This window comes from Artemia sp. Qi Xiang Cuo, chromosome 20 (assembly GCF_049724085.1).
Source record: "Artemia sp. Qi Xiang Cuo chromosome 20, ASM4972408v1, whole genome shotgun sequence".
NCBI classification, from domain to species: domain Eukaryota; kingdom Metazoa; phylum Arthropoda; class Branchiopoda; order Anostraca; family Artemiidae; genus Artemia; species Artemia sp. Qi Xiang Cuo.
This window is the reverse complement of record NC_142813.1, coordinates 34,748,856-34,768,191: the sequence shown is the minus strand read 5'-3', so window position 1 is coordinate 34,768,191 and position 19,336 is coordinate 34,748,856. Positions and strand designations below refer to the sequence as shown.

Sequence of the window (19,336 nt, the reverse complement as noted above, 5' to 3'; positions counted from 1 at the left end):
GTATATATGGTCTTCTTATCCGAAAGAAATGAAAGGAAACACTGCAATACAGACGAAAAAAAGGAGAGAGAGAGATTTGGAGAAAGATCCAACGAAATTAAACTGAAGACTAAACGTTCAATATTTATTACCCACTTCACCTCATTCGTCGTTGAGACGATTAGCCTTTTTTCGCAAAGAACTACCAAAAAAAATAATAGTAATAAATAAAAAGTAAGTTACAGCCAGGGTACAAAAAGAATTTCTATAGTAGGCATATGTAGATTATCCCACAATTAGCAAAACTTACAGTGATATAGACGCTTCTTATCTTGTGTGTACGAAGTTAAACTTCGTTGAAAAAAAAAACCTTGTCTTGCACTTGTCTCAGCCTGATCCCTGCCAGATTTGAACGTAAAAAAATACGCCTCCTAGATTGTTGCCATCAACCTTGTTTAGTAGCTCTTCAAAAAATGTCCGCTTGCGACGTTTTGCATAACTCTGGCTTTCACCTTAAATCACCACATCCAAAAAGAAAGGGCTATTCAGACTTTTAGGAGTACTTCAGGAAAGTGAAAAATAAGGTCTTCAAACTTTTGTGGGTAAATTTTGATTCAAGTAATTAGAAAAAATAAAAATATGTAAAGTGACGGTGCATAAATTAGTTGGAGAGATCATTCAGTTCCATTTGAATACGCAATAGATATGGTTATACTAAACCACCTTTTAGCTTGTATTTGCCTTGACCCTGCTCCAGCCTTTTATACCCAGCCTAAATTCGTCAGGGTATTTCGGCAAATATCAATAAGCAGTAACTTTTATTGAAAAGCTAATAACAGGGTAGATTTTAAAAATCATCTACCCTATTTTCAATTCATGAAGAGGCACATATTGAAATAAAAGCAATCCATGGGATTAGTACTCATTAATGCTTAAAATAAAGTAAAAATACTATGACCCAACTATTAACCGGAAAACATTCACTTTCAAGAGACTTTATTTGTCTATTCATTTCCTTGGGGTATTACCCATAATCTTTTCAAAATCCCCAAGTCATAGCTTCGAGTGTTGTTAGTTGTCACTTTTGTTATCTATTGGTTGTTGCTACAGAGTTGTCGAAGGAAATGAATTAAAAGACTTAGATATTTTTTTTTCTATCAAATTTTTTTCCAAAACTGCTTAGGTTGAGTTTATTACAAGATCGTTTTTAACCAATAGTTGATGGATGGAACAACATTCCTATGTGACATCATATGACTTTCTAAAAGCGGGAAAGTCTGACCCAGAGAGCATCGGTAAGAGTGGGAACTGGTACTAGTGTCAACAAAAAGACTATCAAGCCCATCTGAAGTTTGGCGACACTTGGCATAAATTCTAGTGTAATAGTAAGAATAATTGATTCAACTAGTGTAATTTGTAAAATTACGGTAGTAATAAGTGTCTGAGCTCAGCTAGTGACAAAAAAAAATGACTGGAAAGCTTAAAAAAGTGCTAAGTCAAACACTAGAATGTGTAAATAGTTTTTTTTTTACGACACTAGCTCCAGTTACCACTCCTATAACTTACCCATACTCTTTAGTCTGCCTTATACAGCAGAGTCCCAAAATATATGCACTAGCGAAAGCGCCGGTTTCCCCGCCTTTTTTCTGCATCCCTACACTTGCTCAGGACTTTGTCCATCACCAACATAGTCTGACCTCATCTACCCCTGTTCGTTTCTTCTCTCAAAAATTTAATCTGAGAAAGTAATGATTGATACAGTGGCTGATCCAGGGGGCGAGGGGGTGCGCGCCCCCTAACTTAGTCAAAAGTAGTGTAATTTACTTAATTAACGCAATTTTGCGTTAATTAATCGGATTGACCTATATTGCCCCCCCCCCTAAAAAAAAGTCCTGGATCCGCCCTTGGGTTGAGATAGTCATGTTAACGTTTCCCTGGAGCGTTTGAATTTGCATTCTTTTGTTATTGCATTTTTGCGAAAAACACTGACTAATATGAGAATTTTTGAAATAGGCTACAGTTCAGACCTATTACAAGAAGGTTATATAATAGCAATGAGCATTTTATTGAGAAAACATTGAACATTTGTGTTAAAACACTTGGCATCATCAATATATTTTAGGTACTACTTTTACTAGTGCCGTAAAATTATAAATTATTTCTACTTACAAAAAAAAATTGGACACAGCAACAAATTCAATGATGAAAAAAATGCACTTGCCAAAGACTGCTATTGGCCAATTTCAAATATTAATCAGTTAAAAACAAACCCACCCCTACCTCAATTATTTGTTCTTAAAGTTGATTTAATCACGTATTGCTCGCTTTATTCCAGCCCAAAACAAAATAAATCTTATTAGCCTTCTTTAGCATTATGATCCTTGAAGATTGGAATGTTCAGAGGCCAAGCAAAACAGGGTCATAGAATAAACGGCTGAGAGAACTAAAAAGTGATTCCTTGCAGGTCTTGATTTAAATGCACCTTTCATGGTGGAAAGACCGACGTTTCGGTGTCTACATCTACACACCGTCACCGTTACGCCCAAAGGTCACATTGACATTTGCCAAAAACTGCTTGCAAAGCCGTCCTCAAAGGGACGATCAGCAGTACAATTTAGATCAAGAAGATCGAAGTGTGAATGAACAGACATTGCCCATCTCATCCTCCCTTGAAGAACAGTTTAACAAATGAAATTTAATCAGTTATTGTAGAGCTATGAAAATGTTAGACGCGATCTTCAGCCGTGACGCCGGTGATACGTGTTTGAGATTGGATAATGTTCTTAAACGTATTTTCATTTGAACTTGGAGAAACCAGTACAAAACATGTATCTACTGTTCAATTTCTAAGAAATTGTACATCAGACTGTTCTTGTAAAACGTAACTACAAGTTATTGTTTTTTTGCTGCGTAATTGAGAGAAAACGTGGTCTTACTTATTCATTAAAAAAAAAAGAGAGATTAAAGAAGTGCATCGGAACGTAGTTTGAGCTGGAATTGGCACAATTTTCAAACAACAAAACACTTATTATTATTTTATTATACAGATGGATTATATCACGAATACTTGCAGCAATTATAAATCAAAACAAAAAACAATAGAATAAAACTTAAAAACCAAAACATTCTGGTTTTCACTCGAACCGTTTTTTAATGTGCAAAAACTAGATAATTTTTCTTTATTAATGACTATTCAGTAACGACGAAAATAATAGAATGACAAGTGCATTATTTTAAAACGAATCTGTTACTGTACCCTAAACACACCAAAAAATACTTGCATTCTAGCATACAGTACTTAAATAATAATCATATCTTTCTTGTATATTAAACATAAACCGATTCCTCAAACTGAATAATCAACACCAACTAAGTCGCATAAAAAATAATCAATCATTTGAAATAGACTAATTATCTACAAAATAATATCGTGGAGGAATTTCCATAGACGCTACAACTAAAATAAATAAATTAGTGGCGGGAGTCTCAAATCAATTTTAGTTAGATTTACCTGAACCTCGTTTGATTCTAAGGCCTGTTTGACTCCATAACATTTCAGTTAGACCTTGGTTAACATGAACAGTGTTGCATCTGTTCTTGGCTATCACTTGTTGACATTTAACTCATGTAGATGACGAAAAATTCGCTCCCCCCCCCCAACAAAAAATTGTCCGACTCGTAAAAACGTAACAAAAATGTATGCAAACAAATTTATGATGCATTTTTGAAGTTTTTTTTTGTAAGCCCCCCATCCCCCGAAAATTAACCCCCTCCCCATTCGAACAAAAATCCTAGATACGCCCTTCCTGTGAGGTCAAATCAATAAGAGATTAAGTTTGAGCATTGAAGTTAGAACACGAATGCAACACCTTTAACTTTTTTGTCAAATACTTTCCGCTTGACAGGTGGGTCCTTAAAAAAAAATAAAAAATAATAAAATAAAAGAGATGAAGCGGAGTCTCTCTATGATAAAAAGTCCCCAATTTTCCCCCTTGAAATTATAAAATTAAGTAGTAATTAATAGGTACAAAAGTATCTCTTGGGTAAAAAAATTGATTCAGTTTATTAAAAGTAACAAACAAATAGGGCTTTTTGGGAGTGGGATTGAAATATACAAACCAAGAATTGCTTGCTGATAAAGCGTGACAGTTTAAAGATATCTAATCCTGACTGCCAAATTCAGAGGCTAAGGAGGGGAGGGGTTGATTGAAGTTTGATGATCCAAGTAATTTCTTAATGGTCATCTATATATTACTCGCGATGGCTGAAATTCTAGGGAAAAACTTGAGACAAGCTTTGCATAGCTTGTAAATCTTTACTTTTAGCATGAAGGTGATCTGATTCAATCTAAAATAATGAGCCTCGGACCATCCTTAAAATCTGGTCTTGAAAGATATATTTCTAAATAATAATGTTTAATCATATTAAATGACATCATAAAAAAAGTGTCTACGAAACCGTCGTACTTCTAAGATTCCCGACTGAGATTTCTCTGAAAAGGAGAAAGGAGAACTGTAAGGAAATTTTCAAGAAAGAGGGAAAAACGATCTTATCATCTGCTTATTTCAGAATTAATAATCCATCACTTAAAATATATTTTTACTCTCCAGCATGGGCAGCTACCATCTTTTCTTCCTCCGTGGATGCCCTCATATCTTACCACAATCATAACTTCGAACCTGCTGAGGGGTAAACTCACCCTGCTGATCAGATCTTTCATGGCCCATACACTCACACATACATATACAAATTCAGTACCAGTTTGGTCACCAGTCGAACGCAACAGATTGAGTCGACATGAATGGTGATAACAAGAAATGTAAAAAGTATTTGAGAACTCGAAGTTAACAGTAATAATGGCAAAACATTAAGAGGTAAAAATTCACAGTAATGTAAATTATTATGGTTCAAAAATATCAGCGCTTCTAATAAATTAGGATTACATTTTACCTTCTTCTGCCAGAATCCCATAATTGCTCATATAAAAATAACTGAAATAACTAATCGCTTGTAAGTATAAACGGATTAAAAGGGATTCAATTCAGGAAGGAAAATTTGGGAAGACATGTCAAGTTGTTTAGTAAGTTTATAATATATTTTACATTGCATTTTGGTAAAAATAAATCGTGAGGTCCAGTTTGGAGAGAATTTGGATTTCATCAAGTGAAAATTAAGCTTAAAGTTGTAATTTTACAATCAACCTCTTATAATTCCCAGTGAGAGCTGGGAAATCACGAGAGAAAATTTGCAAGTGGATTTTTGTACAAAATCATTCCAGGGAAAAACCTTGGAGACTATAAAAGTTCACATTGTTCTTAGTAGTTTGGTTCCATCCCTTTCTGTTGAATTATCTTACCTCTTTACCTTAATAGTTACTAACATAAAATACAGTCCGAATGACCGTTACCCCTACAGAGCCCCTTTTCCCACTCAAAGTTATCCGGGTTGCAGCAGTAGCTAGCAACCTAGTAAGAGATTCTTAGACAGGGTTGCCACCTGAATACTGCTGATTTTAAAATGTCATTTTTTTCACTTTTGGTTTTAGAAAGACTTAAGCTTACATAAAAGAAAGACAGAAAAAGTCAGCTTTAGAGGATTCCAAGATTAACACATCAAACAGATAATAACAGACAACACAGTGACAACGATGCAGACAGTGTCAATCCGTAGTTCTGCCCCTGTTTCAACGATTCAAAATTTTAAAGATAAAATTATAATCTTCCTCCTACTGTCTCCCTATATACCTATATTCGTCAATTTCTAATCAAGGTGTTGCATAGGTTGAAATTACAGCAAAAATGGTTAAATTGGCTATGAAACTTAATTTCCCACTTCTTTACCTAAATAATTGCTAAAGTAGAGCATATCTCCAATCACCATTTCGCCCACAGATCCCTTTCTCCCACTATTAAGGTAAAGGATCTCGTCAAAAAAAAAAAAAAAAAATGAAAAAAAGAGAAAGAAACAGAAAAAAAAAAAAAAACCCTGCATCAATGCACTTTATATGTTTCTCATTCATTAAGGATTTCTGGCTGATGAATGTATTCTGTTGTTTTTTTGTCTGAAAGTAGAAAAAGAGCCAATAACTGCTAGGATTACCAAAACCATAAACCAAAAATCAAATGAATAAAATTTATAGGCTAATTTACATCAGGTAAGTATCAGTAGAGCATTCACAAGCCAGTTCACTATCATAGACTAAAAACAAAAGGCGTATTTTTCTCCTTTTTTTCGAGGGTGAGGATTACTCCTCTAGTTGTTCCCTATCTACTGAATGCATTTGCGGATCGTAGGAGGGGGGGGGGGGAAATACATTTTAGAGAAAAAGAAAATGTGCCAACTTTTTACCGAACCAAAGGAATATTATTCAGCACCACACTTTAACTACTATATCTATTTTCTTATTTAAATCCTCGAAGAAAAACTGCTACGACGAAAAGCTTAAAAGCCTTCATCTATTCTTCTTACAAATTATGTAAGATACTCTCTTTTGTTTTAAGGTACAATGACATAAGCAACGTACGAATTTTCATATACGAGCTTTTAAGGATATTTTTTGAACAAGGAAGACGAATTCAGTGCTTAATTTTAAATATTCTCTAAATGCACAAACAAATTGATAATATTTGAACTTGGCGTTTCACTCGGTTTACAAACGCAATGCAACAAAATAATTATAAGGAAATTAGCACAAAGTAATAAATAAAAACATATGAATAAAGATTTCGATACCGTTAATCCAGATTTTACGTCACAGACGTAATAAGGAATCAAACAAGAAAGAAAAAAAACAACTTCAATAGAACGCATAAAACAAAAGAAGCATTTTAACCCATTCAAGCATAATAACTAATTATAAGAAGATCTAGGCCAAGTTAAACATACGTAAAGATTTAAATCACTTTAAGCTTAATAGAAAAAGAAACTGATGTTTTATAATCAGTTTCGCTAAATCCTTTTAAATCTAGCTTTCACTTCCATTTTTTTTCGGTACTTGTACTACAGCCTGAAAAAGAAGAGAAAATCAAAGGCGAAGAACAAGCCATCAAATTTAAAATAAACACAAAAATAAATATATTATAATCTGTTAAAGGTAATTATTCGGTGACGAGAAAAAAAAACTCCAACATAGTAATTCAGAGAGATAAGCACTTAAACGAGAACCTGACCCTATTCACCCATCCACTCACCTAGGACAAAGAGTACAGCCATTATGAAGTCAACTTGGAATTGTGTAAAAGAAAGCCCACCTTGTCTCCAACTTCAAAAATATTTATGCACCCAGAATTATAACTGCAGAACAAAGGGTGAACATTTAACACAGAAGATATCAAAAGATATCTGCAGATATCATTTAACATATTAAAAGTAATAACAATAAAAAAGCAAATCGCCGTACAGTCTACCAAAAGACTGCGTGCTCTAGTACTTCTAAGCGTGAAGCATACTTAGGAAAGTGTTGAGAGTTTTTTAATAGCTTCTTAATAGAAAGTCTAAACTGTATTTTAAAGGATCCCGCATGTGAATTTCGAGGGTTAATTTTTTTCCGAATGTGATTTTTTCCGACTCTGTCTTAAGTAGCACAGGAAAGGCAATGGGAGACCACGGAATCAAATGGGGAGGAAAAAGTCTCCTGGACTTAGATTATGCTGATGATTTGAGCATCCTCAAGGAAAGTTTGAGCAAAATGAATGAACTATTAGAGGTTTTGCGAGTTCAGGGTGCTCACATAGGTTTGAAAATTAATGTTAAAAGACTAAGTCACTAAGGCTATGAATAAGTAAAGATGAAAAGGTGACGTTGGGTAATGAAAAGATTGATCAGGTGGACAGTTTCACTTTCCTTGGTAGTATTATTAGTAAAGACGGTGGGAGCAGTGAACAGGTTACAAGAAGAATAGCGAAGGCTCAGGGTGTTTTTTCACAGTTAAAAAAAGTTTGGAAGAATATGAAGATAAGTCTGATAACCAAGATTAGAATATTAGAATCTACAGTTATGACATTAGTCAAATATGCCTCTGAGGCATGGGCGCTCCGAACAGTGGATGAAGATTTGCTAGATGTTTTCCAGAGAAATGCGTAAGGATTCTTCTGAGTACCCGGATGACTGACCGTATTTCAAACAATAGGCTCTACAGAAAATGTGGTTCAATACCGCTCTCTAGGGCTATAATGAGAGAAAGGTTGAGATGGCTAGGACCCGTTGTGCGGATGAAGAATGACAGATTGTTCTTTTCGACCAACCGTCTAGTGCTAAATAGAAAGCAGGTCGTCCTCGTCTTGGGTGGGAGGACGTCATAAAGAAAGATTTAAAGGAAATGGGAACTTCGTGGGAGGGTGTAAAAAGGGAGGTTTTGAATAGATTTGGATGGAGGAGAAGCGTGCGTAGCTGTGTTGCCTCGGGCGGCTTGGTGCTGCGGTGAGTTGTTAGTAGTAGTAGTAATATGACATACAGTGTTTGCATAATTTAGCAGCAATTGACCCTAAGTAAAACTCGTAATAGCTTGCGTAATTCCAATACTGAGATTATATGTCTTAGAACACCATCTACATCCCTTTTCCAAGTTTGTAGACCTGCCAGTCTTATAGCCCAAACATAGGCACATTTAGAATACGATATACTGGTTAATTTGTTACGAAGTCTTTTCTAGAAAACCTCCTGCCCGATAAAAAATATCCATTCCCAGTAAATTTCTCGTAAAAAGGCGAGTTACGTTCCAAAAAAGGAAATATTGACAATTTTAAATAGGTCTAAATATCCCCTAGAGTAGGTCTAATTATCCCCCGAAGAATCCTCTAAGCGCCGTCCTGAAAAAAAAACAAAACAAAATGTTAACAGTATCCTATTCCAATAAAAACAAACAGTTAGGTTTGCCATCGGCCGTTCTTAAACCTTATAATATTGAATGGTGTCAAACACGGATAACTATTTTGAACAATTTACATGCCTTATGAGACTCATTATTTGCCAGTGGAACTGCTTAGCTTTTCAATAGTTTCTGTTTATTGCACTAAGATGTTCTCAGGCATGAATACAAAAACCACCAAGTGTCATTGTTGGTGCTAAACGCCATCACAAATTGGACTGTCCACCAATAAGAGAAGAAGTTGATTATAACGATAAAATGCCTGAGAACTATACAGTTAGTTCTGAGCTTCAGACCCTTTAATCTTTCGTATAGAAGCAATACTCATGGATTTATTGACTGAATAGATACCACATAACAGAGAAAAATCCTTGAAATACAAAAGCAGGTATACAACCACCATGCAGCTGTTATACACGACCAAGTTTTACATAGGAGAAATTGCGCAAGCGCGTCCTTCAGCCCGATCTATTTAAAGTTTTACTCTTTATCTCCTTGCTTGTTGTTTCAATGTCCTTTCAATCAGCTGTTATGACCTCTTCTCACGCGATTCGGGGATGACCTGCTTTTCGTCTGACCGGGATGGACAACCAAAAAGCATAATCCTTGGCAATATGTCCTTCTTTCAATACAGTCCTATAAAGAGGAATCGAACTACATTTTACGGTACAGCTTTCCTTTGAGAAGTCAAATGAGTACCTAACCATCCTTGGAAAGTTCCTCTCTTAGAAAACATTTAGCAAATGTTCCCTTCCAAAGCACCCCTGTTTCAGAGCCGTAATGGACCACAGTCATGATTGCTTCTACTTTCCTAATCTTAATTCTATTCTTCCAAATTGTTTTACGGCGCCTTGCTATTCGACTTTTTTACATATTTACTGCATTCACCACCCTCACTAATAGTACTACCCAGGTAAGTGAATCTTTCTACTTAAAAAGACTTCTTCCTCACCTACTATCCCATTTTAACCCTCGTTTATTACAAGACTAAGCAGTCCAGTCTTCTCAATGTAAATATTCGAACTTTCTCATGCACCTGAACTCTCAAAACCTTTAAAAATTCATTCGTTTCGCCAGAATTTTTACCAATCGAACAATCAAGTCATCTGCATAATCGAAGTCGATGACACTTTTATCTTCCCATTCTTTTACATTTTTACATTGTCCTATAGCCTTATTTTACATTCTCCGAAGATTTTACATCCTCCTATAGCCTTTGCGGTGTTACTTAAGAGTCCCTCAAATAATCCATACAAACGAAGATGGGACGCAGCCCTACTTAACACCGGCATCTGCAACAAATCAACTACTAACCTCACTTCCTACCTCAAACGCAGTAGCATTATTTTTGTGCATAGCATTAATCACTTTAATGTATTTCTCTGCTATGTCATATAAGGATAGGGCGTTCGTTAAAACTTATCTATCAACTGAATCAAATGCCAATTCGTCATCTGTAAAATTGAATAGTGAGAACAAAAGAGCTAATTTCCTCAAACCAACAGAACTGTAAAAAATAAATTTCCAGATATTTCAAATTTATCCCCGACAACCTTCTTCAGGAGAAACCAAAAAAGAAAAAGAAAAACTGAAAACAAAAATTACAATTGCAAATAGAGTGTGTACAAATGTGAGCCCGATCTACAACTCAACAGATTTCGAGTCAAACTAAGTAGGATGAACTGAAAGCTGAACAACTACACAATTGCACGAATCAAACATTCGAATTTTTACCCACAAACGATTGCTTTCCCTATTCTTAAAAACCACAAAACGTATACAACTACATCCTTGAACTTAGGCTCAACATGGTTCAAGTCAAGCTAAAATGAAACAAACTAAAAATTAAAGTCCTTGCACACCTCGGTACTTACTTTCTAGCAGCTAAAACATCTAGGCATTATTCCTTAATCGCTTCCAACTTTTTTTTTTACTACGTTAATCCACCTCGCTTGATTCTAAATTTGAATAATACTAAATTATATTTTTTAACCTGTCCTCTCAGTTCACAAGTTTCTCGTGTCTACTCAAGAGGTTTTCGTGGGGTACAGCACCGTAAAAACTTTCAAAACTTCAATATCTGGAAGTTTTAGGTTTTTCGGTTTCGTTGTCTTGAAATTATTTTTCTTATTTAATTATTTATTTTTACCTTATTTACTTTTTTTTTGCCACTTGAATCACATAAGAATCTTTCACAAGAAGCATGTACAATCCAGGTAGATATGCACATGTACGAGCCCCAAATTTATCCCCGATTTTTTTGGGGAGAGGGAGAAGTGTAAAAAAAAACAATACAAGAAACGACAAGTTATATAAAGATAATGGATAAAAGCAAGACCATGATATTTCGTGGCAGTCAGACAAGAGCTCCCCCCTTCTCTCTATTTAAGGCAGTCATCAGACTGGTTCTATCCCTTTGTCTAGGGCTATAGCAAAAATAAAGGGTTAAAGGGCGAGATCATGTTTAAGGAAGAAACATGATAGGTTGTCAATAACTACGCTTTGGTTATATCACTAGGGTAAACAAAAAGCAGAACGTTCTTGAATGTGTTGGGAGGGAGGGTGAAGTTATGAATGGAGTGGGCTTTTCCAGTGTTTCTTTTGTATGAAAACTAAAAAAAACGCACATCCACAAAAAAAAACAAAACAAAAGCAGGTAAAAGAAAAGCTTGCCATACCTCTGAAACCTTGTCTAAAATAGCTTTCAATTGTATTTCTAAGGATTTTAAAGTTGATTGGGAAGTTTCTGAAGCATATTGCTCTATTCCACCAGGACAGGCTAAAACCTTCAGGCTCCCTACTTGTTGTTCAAGAACATTTAGTCGCGATACGGCCTAGAACAGAAAAATAGTATCACAGTTAATGCCAGATTTAAACTTACCATTAAAATTGATGTTCAAGAGCGTGTAGTCGCAGTACAGCCTAAAACAGAAGTATACTTCAATTAGCGGTAAGTTTAAACAGCTTGGAAGAACAGTTTTTCAGTCGTAATAACGGCTGCTGTAAAAAAAATAGAGAAAGAGACAGAGGGAGGAAGGGATAGAGAGAGAGAGAGAGAGAGAGAGAGAGAGAGAGAGAGAGAGAGAGAGAGAGAGAGAGAGAGAGAGAGAGAGAGAGAGAGAGAGAGAGAGAGAGAGAGAGAGAGAGAGAGAGAGAGAGAGAGAGAGAGAGAGAGAGAGAGAGAGAGAGAGAGAGAGAGAGAGAGAGAGAGAGAGAGAGAGAGAGAGAGAGAGAGAGAGAGAGAGAGAGAGAGAGAGAGAGAGAGAGAGAGAGAGAGAGAGAGAGAGAGAGAGAGGGGGGCAGACAGACAGACAGAGACAGAAAGGGGAGATACAAAGTTGGGTTTCCAATATAGAAAAAAAACACACACACAAAAAAAAGGAAAAAAAGACAATAGCACCATCACTTAGCCGCAATAAAGACTAGATAAAAAATATGTTGATTTATGGTAAGTTCAAACAGACGGGAAAAATTGTTTTCAGTGAAAAAAAAAAATGTTGCGGTAAACAAACTACCGTTTTTGTTTTAGGTAGAAAAGTCGAACAGAGTATTTTTCCGTCCACTTTTTTGCGCTCCCCCAAATATAACAGTGGTACTGAACCACCCTGGAATACAAAGAATTATTTTCATTGTGCATCTATGATACACTCCATTCTGATTTCCAATATTTCATCAAGATAGAGCGAGCTACACCATTAAAGGCAAAGAATCTGTTTCACGGGTATAAATGAACTTACCATAAGGAGGAAATCAATATTAAAAAATGTAATAGAACTGGAAAAAAGAGAAAAATGAAGTTTTTTTTATTCAGTTTCAGATTGATTTTCTAGTAATCAGTATTAAATTCAACCATATCAAAAAAAAAAGAAAAAAGAAAAAAAGAAGAAACTTGCAAATGCAGGTACTCAAGTTAAGTGACTAAAAGGTGACTCATTGCATGGCAAATAATTAACAGCAAATTATTTATAATCCACCGAATTACATGTTAAAAGAAAGTGAATTTTAGGTGAAAAGATCTAATTGAACAGCAAATTTAACATAAATAATCGTACTCTTTCCACGAGTCTTCAAGTTTACTTACATCTACACAACTTACAATGTACGTACTGCTGTAACCAAGAATTACACAGAGGAAGAATAAATATATAATTGCCAATTTAAATTATAGCCAATCAAAAGTTTTCATAAGCTTTTTCAGGCACTCAGAAAGTCCGATGGAAAATCGGAGTGGTTCAAATTGAAACTAGCCAAATCTCGGCATTAGTAAAATCTTATACTCAACTTTAAACTTAACCAGCACAATATACGATTTATATATCATATACGATATACAATTGTATAACGCTAAAACGATATACAATTGTCCAAAGACAAAAGTAAAAATGTTCCACTTGCTGTGCTCACCGACATGATGAGAGAATGAAGTTGGTCAGGAAGTGATAAAACTTGATAATTGTGCACCAGATTCAAAACTGTACCATCCAAAACTTTAAGTTGTCAAAACTCTATGTATATACTCAATCTTCAAGCCCCCTCCCCTCCAACCCCAGTTAGGGTGACACGAGGAGAGTTTGTTCAAAAATTCTAAACCCTCTACAAAATAATGCATATTTGGAATCTACAGGAACAGGGAGAGGGCTAGACTTTGTTAGAAATGTTTTTGGATAAAACTTGATAATTGTGCACCAGATTCAAAACTGTACCATCCAAACTTTTGAGTTGTCAAAACTCTATGTATATACTCAATCTTCAAGCCCCCTCCCCTCCAACCCCAGTTAGGGTGACACGAGGAGAGTTTGTTCAAAAATTCTAAACCCTCTACAAAATATTGCATATTTGGAATCTACGAGAACAGGGGGAGGGGTAGATTTTGTTAGAAAAGTTTTTGGAAGCTGTTTAATTTTTCCTCTGTATCCATCTTAATTTTTAAATCCATGTATATTTTTATTATTTTTATTTTTATTCGCCTTTAGCGAATAAAGAATACCTCTATTTTTAAGAAGAATCTAAAATTGAAGTGAATTTGATTTTTCTAAGAAGTCTAAAGAAGGAAGTGAATTTGATTTTTCTCAAAAGCCTGCCCCCTTCTTTGCAAAAAAAAAACAAAAAACTCAAATTTGGACCCTTTGATGTTTAAAACACTGTAATGGAGAACTTTTCAAAGAAAACAAAAAAATAAAAAATAGCTCTTGACTGAAAAAGAACAACAACAATACACTTTTATCACTGCACAAACAGAAAGCTTTCTTTTATTTTTAAAATAATTTCCCCGGTTGGAGAGTCGGATTTTCCACCTCTGATCCAGAAACAGTATATTTGCCCACTCGAAGACATTTTCTAAGACTACTAATACTACCAACAACTTACTGCAGCAGCAAGCCCCGGAGGTAAAAACATCAGACACGCTCTTCCTCCATCCTAATGTATTCACAACCTCCCTCCCAAGAAGTTCCCATTTCCCTTAAATCTTTTCTTATAACATCGTACCACCCCGTTCGGGAACGATCTGCTTTACGTTTGGCAATAGAGAGCTGGTCAACAAGGACGATCATTTCTTCCATATAGCAGAGCAAAATTCAGCAACCGAAGCAACTTCCACTCCTGCCGGAATGTGGCTTAAAGAAGAATGATTGGATATATATATTTCAGTTTGTTTAAAAATAAATATTCAAAAAAGCAGAGCTTTCTTTTAATTAGAGCATAAACAGATTTCACTAAGAATCTCTTTTCTTAGAATAAGAATCCCTTGAAACCTATGTGTTTTTTTTTAATCGTCAAGCTGAATGTCGAAGTATTTCACTTAGAAAAAACCCAACTAATCAGGCAATTTGCACTCACCTTGGTGGAAATAAATACAAAAAAAGCTTACATCATCTCTCTGCTGCTCTGCGCGAGTGGCTCTGACCCTGGCATCCTCAGCCTCCCGTTTCCAAGCCTCACAAGCAAGCCTCGCTTGGGCTATGCCTGCATCCCATGCACTTAATTTAGCTTTATAATTTGATAATTCTTCTTTGAGCCTAATAACCTAAAAAAAAAAAAAAACATAGGCCAATTCATACGAGGTACGATACCACCAAATTATTGCACTGTTATCTAGCAACAAGAGAATTAAAGTTTGGCTAGCTCCTACTCATAAACTCCTTAAAAAGAAAAGTAAGAAAAGAAGAGAAAGATGGATAGATACATAGAGAGAGAGAGGTGATAAGGAAGAAAGACAGAGAGAGAGAGAGAGAGAGAGAGAGAGAGAGAGAGAGAGAGAGAGAGAGAGAGAGAGAGAGAGAGAGAGAGAGAGAGAGAGAGAGAGAGAGAGAGAGAGAGAGAGAGAGAGAGAGAGAGAGTGAGAGAGATTGAGAGAGAGAGAGAGTGGGAGAGAGTGAGAGAGAGAGGAAAAGAGAAACAGAGGGGCAGAAAGAGAGAGAAAGAGGGAGAGAAAGAGAGAGAGTGAGAGAAAGAGAGAGTAAGAACAAGTGCTTTTTCTTTTATTCTACTGCTACTTCTTTTTTTCAAGAACTACATTCTTAAGCCTAATGAGTTCAGATTAGTAAATACAAAAAATAATGTATCTGCTTAAACAAAAGCTGAGCGAGCCTTCAGCTATTTCAGATAGAAGACAGTATAATCTGTCAAACAGACACGACCATGCGACATCTTCATGTGAACTCCTGCAAGTATGTCTGCTTGTAAACATTTCTCTAATGCCTCAAGAAAAATTTAAAAAAATCAAAAGCCTATCTACACCTATCCTATCTAAAAAAAAACGAATACCTATTTAAAAAATATTACCAACTAGCTTAACCGTCTCACTTTGTTGCAATCTTAAAAGAAAGGATATTAAAGGAAAATTAATGCAAAAATCAATTCTTTTAAAACATCTTGTTTTTCACAATAGAGTTACTCCCAGGCTGAAGAAAATTGTCTTTTAATCTACGCTTGTATAAATGATTAAATTACCTAATTAATTTGTTTCGATTACATATGGAAAGAGTCGGGAAAAAATATGCAAATCAAATTAGATTTTGATATAGAAAATTCCCCCATCCCCCGCAGATAATTTCCCACCCATGTAAAATAACAATAGTATTTTTAAATTTGAAAAGTATTGTTAAATACCAAATTCAGAGAGTTTACTAAATAAAGTAAATTTTTTTTGTTTAATCTCATCTCCTCTCAGTGGCACCATTAAATCAAAATACAAAAATAACTATTGAAACATTTACAAAAAACTAAATGCCACCTACACTTAAATTACATAAAAATAGCAGCCGAAGGGTGGTCTTTGCATAATTGTACTGCCACCTCTAAAACTATAAGAAACTATAAAAAGTCCCGGTTACGGTGGCCAATTTACACCATTAAAAAACAAAAATTCTTTAAATTCCAATTCTACGAACAGGCCACTAAAAAAAAAAAAAAAAAAAAAAAAAAAAAAAAAAAAAAAAAAAAAAAGTATCATTTCAGCTTATTTTTTACAATGCATGAAAAATAACCACTACAATAATAAATGTGTAGCATCCCTTCTCTTACAGTAAGGAGACCAAGATACATCGATTAGCGAACATAAAAACAAAGACAACCGCACAAGAATAAGTAAAAAAAGTTGGCAAATATACGATAAAAAAAGAGTAATTGTAATTGTTAAAAAAGAGGCTTTGTGGTCTAAACCAATGTTTAGACCACAATGCCTTTCCATTTACAATCAAAGTGAAATTACAACATGTTAAAAAAGAATAAAACGCTTAATTAAACAGTTAAAACCCGCTATTATATATTTTCATTTCATGTTGATTGTAAATGCGTCTTTAGGTCGCAAACTTTAATTTTTTGTACAAGGTCTGCCTTCTCCCCTACCCCCAACCTCACCCATATGTGGGTGAGTTTAAAAAGAACTTTTAATCTGATCTCTCCATACTCTAGGAAGGAGGTTAATCTCTCTATACCTGTAAAGAAGAGGGGGAGTGCACCGAGACTGACGAGATACACCCAATCATTCAAGCGCTTTTTTTTTTAAAAAATACCCCCTCCCCCTCAAAGGACACCTACATACATCTTTAATGACTACATCCTTTAATGACTACAGCGCGTCTATTCCCAAATAAAGATTTTAACGCACCTCAATATTATTATTATTCCCCAATGAGCTACTATAAGCTGACATAGCACCCTGATCATAAACATTGTGACTTCCACAGCTTCCAGCATGATTTGAGGACATGCTACCAACGGTGACGTGACTGCTTCCATAGCTAAATGTAGACTGGCCGTAAGATAAACTATTCTGTCGCGCCATGAAAGGAGGAGACGGAGGTGAAAGAATTCTGTGGGAATTCCCTCCAGCCCTGGGTATATTCACTGGGGCTGAACTCCCAACTAAAAATAAGAAAACTTTTAATTCTTAGCTAATATATATAAACAATATCTATACATATGGATTGTTTGTGATATTAACTTCGAGCTCTTTAATGTCAAAATATAAAATTTTTTTGAACCAATGATGCACCCAAGAGTATGACTGGTGTATCTCTGAAGCTGTCATTGATAGAGACAAAGGGCAAGTCGGTGATTTTACCTTTGTTGGATATATTCATTACTTTATTCTGATTAATTTCTATGCTCAATTATATGCTTTAACTTCAATTAAAATAGTACAAGACAGCAAATACTTCTCTACTGTACTTGTTTCTTTTGACAAAATAAGACCAAAGGAAAGATAGCTTTTCTGGTTTCTGCTACTTTCCTCTTCATCTCAACTGACCTCTACAGTCAAATCTTCTTCCAGGAGTTAAATGACCATATTCTAACCAATATCTTCTTTCCTAGCATTTTCTGGCTTTTATTCTTCTTTCCATCTAGACTCCTATTTAGCTTGCCTAGTGCCCCTAACTTCAGGGTGCAGCTTGTAGCTCAAGCGAGCATTCCGTCAGAAAAGACAATTACCCTTTGGTAATCAAAGCTAACCTTAGCTGGTAAAAAGCCAGTAATGAGGCTTGTCCAAAGCTCGTTAGAGCATTAGAGATTGCTAGTTTGACAGTCTATTCATTTTCATAAGATTCCCCATTAGTCCTAATTCATCCTGACTGGGGAAAACCATATTCAATGGAAAAGATTCCCATGCGACTATCTTCAAGACTTAAGGATGTTTATAACCTGTCCTTAATATTTCTTCAGAGTATCAGGACCTGCACAAAACATCAATTTTTGATGAAACATTGCACTCAGACAAACTCGGTATCATTTATAAAAAGTTCCACTTATCAAATGTAGCTCCAGAATTCACATGGAACTAATTTGAGACATTTTGTCCTCTCTTGTAGGACAAAGGAAATTTCTTCTTAAACGGCCAAATTCAGGAAGTCTACTTTCCCTTTAGAATATCGGCTAAGCCCCTCAACAGAAAAAAAACACCTAGTGGTTTCAGCTTTATTAGTCAAAAAATTTTGCCATACATAATGTGCACAAGTGGTTTATCATGCTAAAATAATTCAGTGAGCTGAGCAAATAGCTTCTAAAAAGGTATGACAAAGAGGACTAATACTGTAACCATGCCAAACTTGAGACTGCTAGATATCTTGCAGTAGCCACTAAACTTAATCAATTCCAGCTTTTCCCAAGAATTTAATCTTTTGAACTAATCCATGAGAGCATCCTATTTCTCCACAATTTCTTGAGATGCATCAACAAGCTCTGTAATGGGGTATAATACCTTGATCTCTCGAAGGCGGAAATCTGTCAAAACTTATAAAGGAAACGCAGCTCAAAAATAGATGCAATACTATTGCAGGATGTAGTATTTCTAAAGACTTGACACAAGCTTTTTTCAGTTATCAATTTTTTCTATTATTTAATCTATAATTCTATTGCTAAATTTTTGCCCTGCACAATGCTTGTGATTCAGTTTGGATTTTAATATTGTTTGGTGTGAAGCACGAATTGAGCTATTTTTTTAAAGCTTGCGATAAGGGTTTATCATTGAAGCATTATCTTATCGCGTCGTATCCACGCATGTGATATGCAATATTATCGAGCCTCCCCTCCTCCCTCTTTGCCGTTCATTACACAAAGGTTTTGATCACTTCAATCACTTTTGGATTTTGTTTGTGTAGTCTCTTTTTTTTTATTTTTACCCAACAACCTAAATTTTTATATGATTATTTTTTACATGACCTGTGTCGGTTTTAAACAATTTCTAAGGTTTGTTCGTTCTTCTTTGCTGTTTCAATCTTGCAAATTCGACTTTATTAGAGCTTGTGACAGACTGGTTTTGATCACTTCAATCACTTTTGGATTTTGTTTGTGTAGTCTCTTTTTTTATTTTTACCCAACAACCTAAATTTTTATATGATTATTTTTTACATGACCTGTGTCGGTTTTAAACAATTTCTAAGGTTTGTTCGTTCTTCTTTGCTGTTTCAATCTTGCAAATTCGACTTTATTAGAGCTTGTGACAGACTTTTTTGAGAGATTAACATTATCTAATATAATATTATTACAGCC

The 19,336-nt window shown here is 35.2% G+C and overlaps 1 protein-coding gene across 3 annotated transcripts in view; it reads right to left on the bottom strand.

The window, feature by feature from the left end:
• Positions 1–2,031: 2,031 nt before the first annotated feature.
• The window catches only part of LOC148940139 (RING finger protein unkempt homolog), a 96,388-nt gene continuing 79,083 nt past the window's right edge, over positions 2,032–19,336 (bottom strand). For 2 of the 3 annotated variants that reach the window (XM_089105839.1, XM_089105841.1), the window contains 4 exons: positions 16,956–17,212; positions 14,715–14,870; positions 11,524–11,679; positions 2,032–6,985 (listed from right to left, as the gene is read on the bottom strand). In XM_089105839.1, the coding sequence (XP_088961965.1) occupies positions 6,944–6,985; positions 11,524–11,679; positions 14,715–14,870; positions 16,956–17,212 (611 nt within the window). In that variant the 3' untranslated portion in view covers positions 2,032–6,943. The remainder of the gene's footprint in view (positions 6,986–11,523; positions 11,680–14,714; positions 14,871–16,955; positions 17,213–19,336) is intronic. The other variant, XM_089105840.1, reaches the window with a different exon arrangement.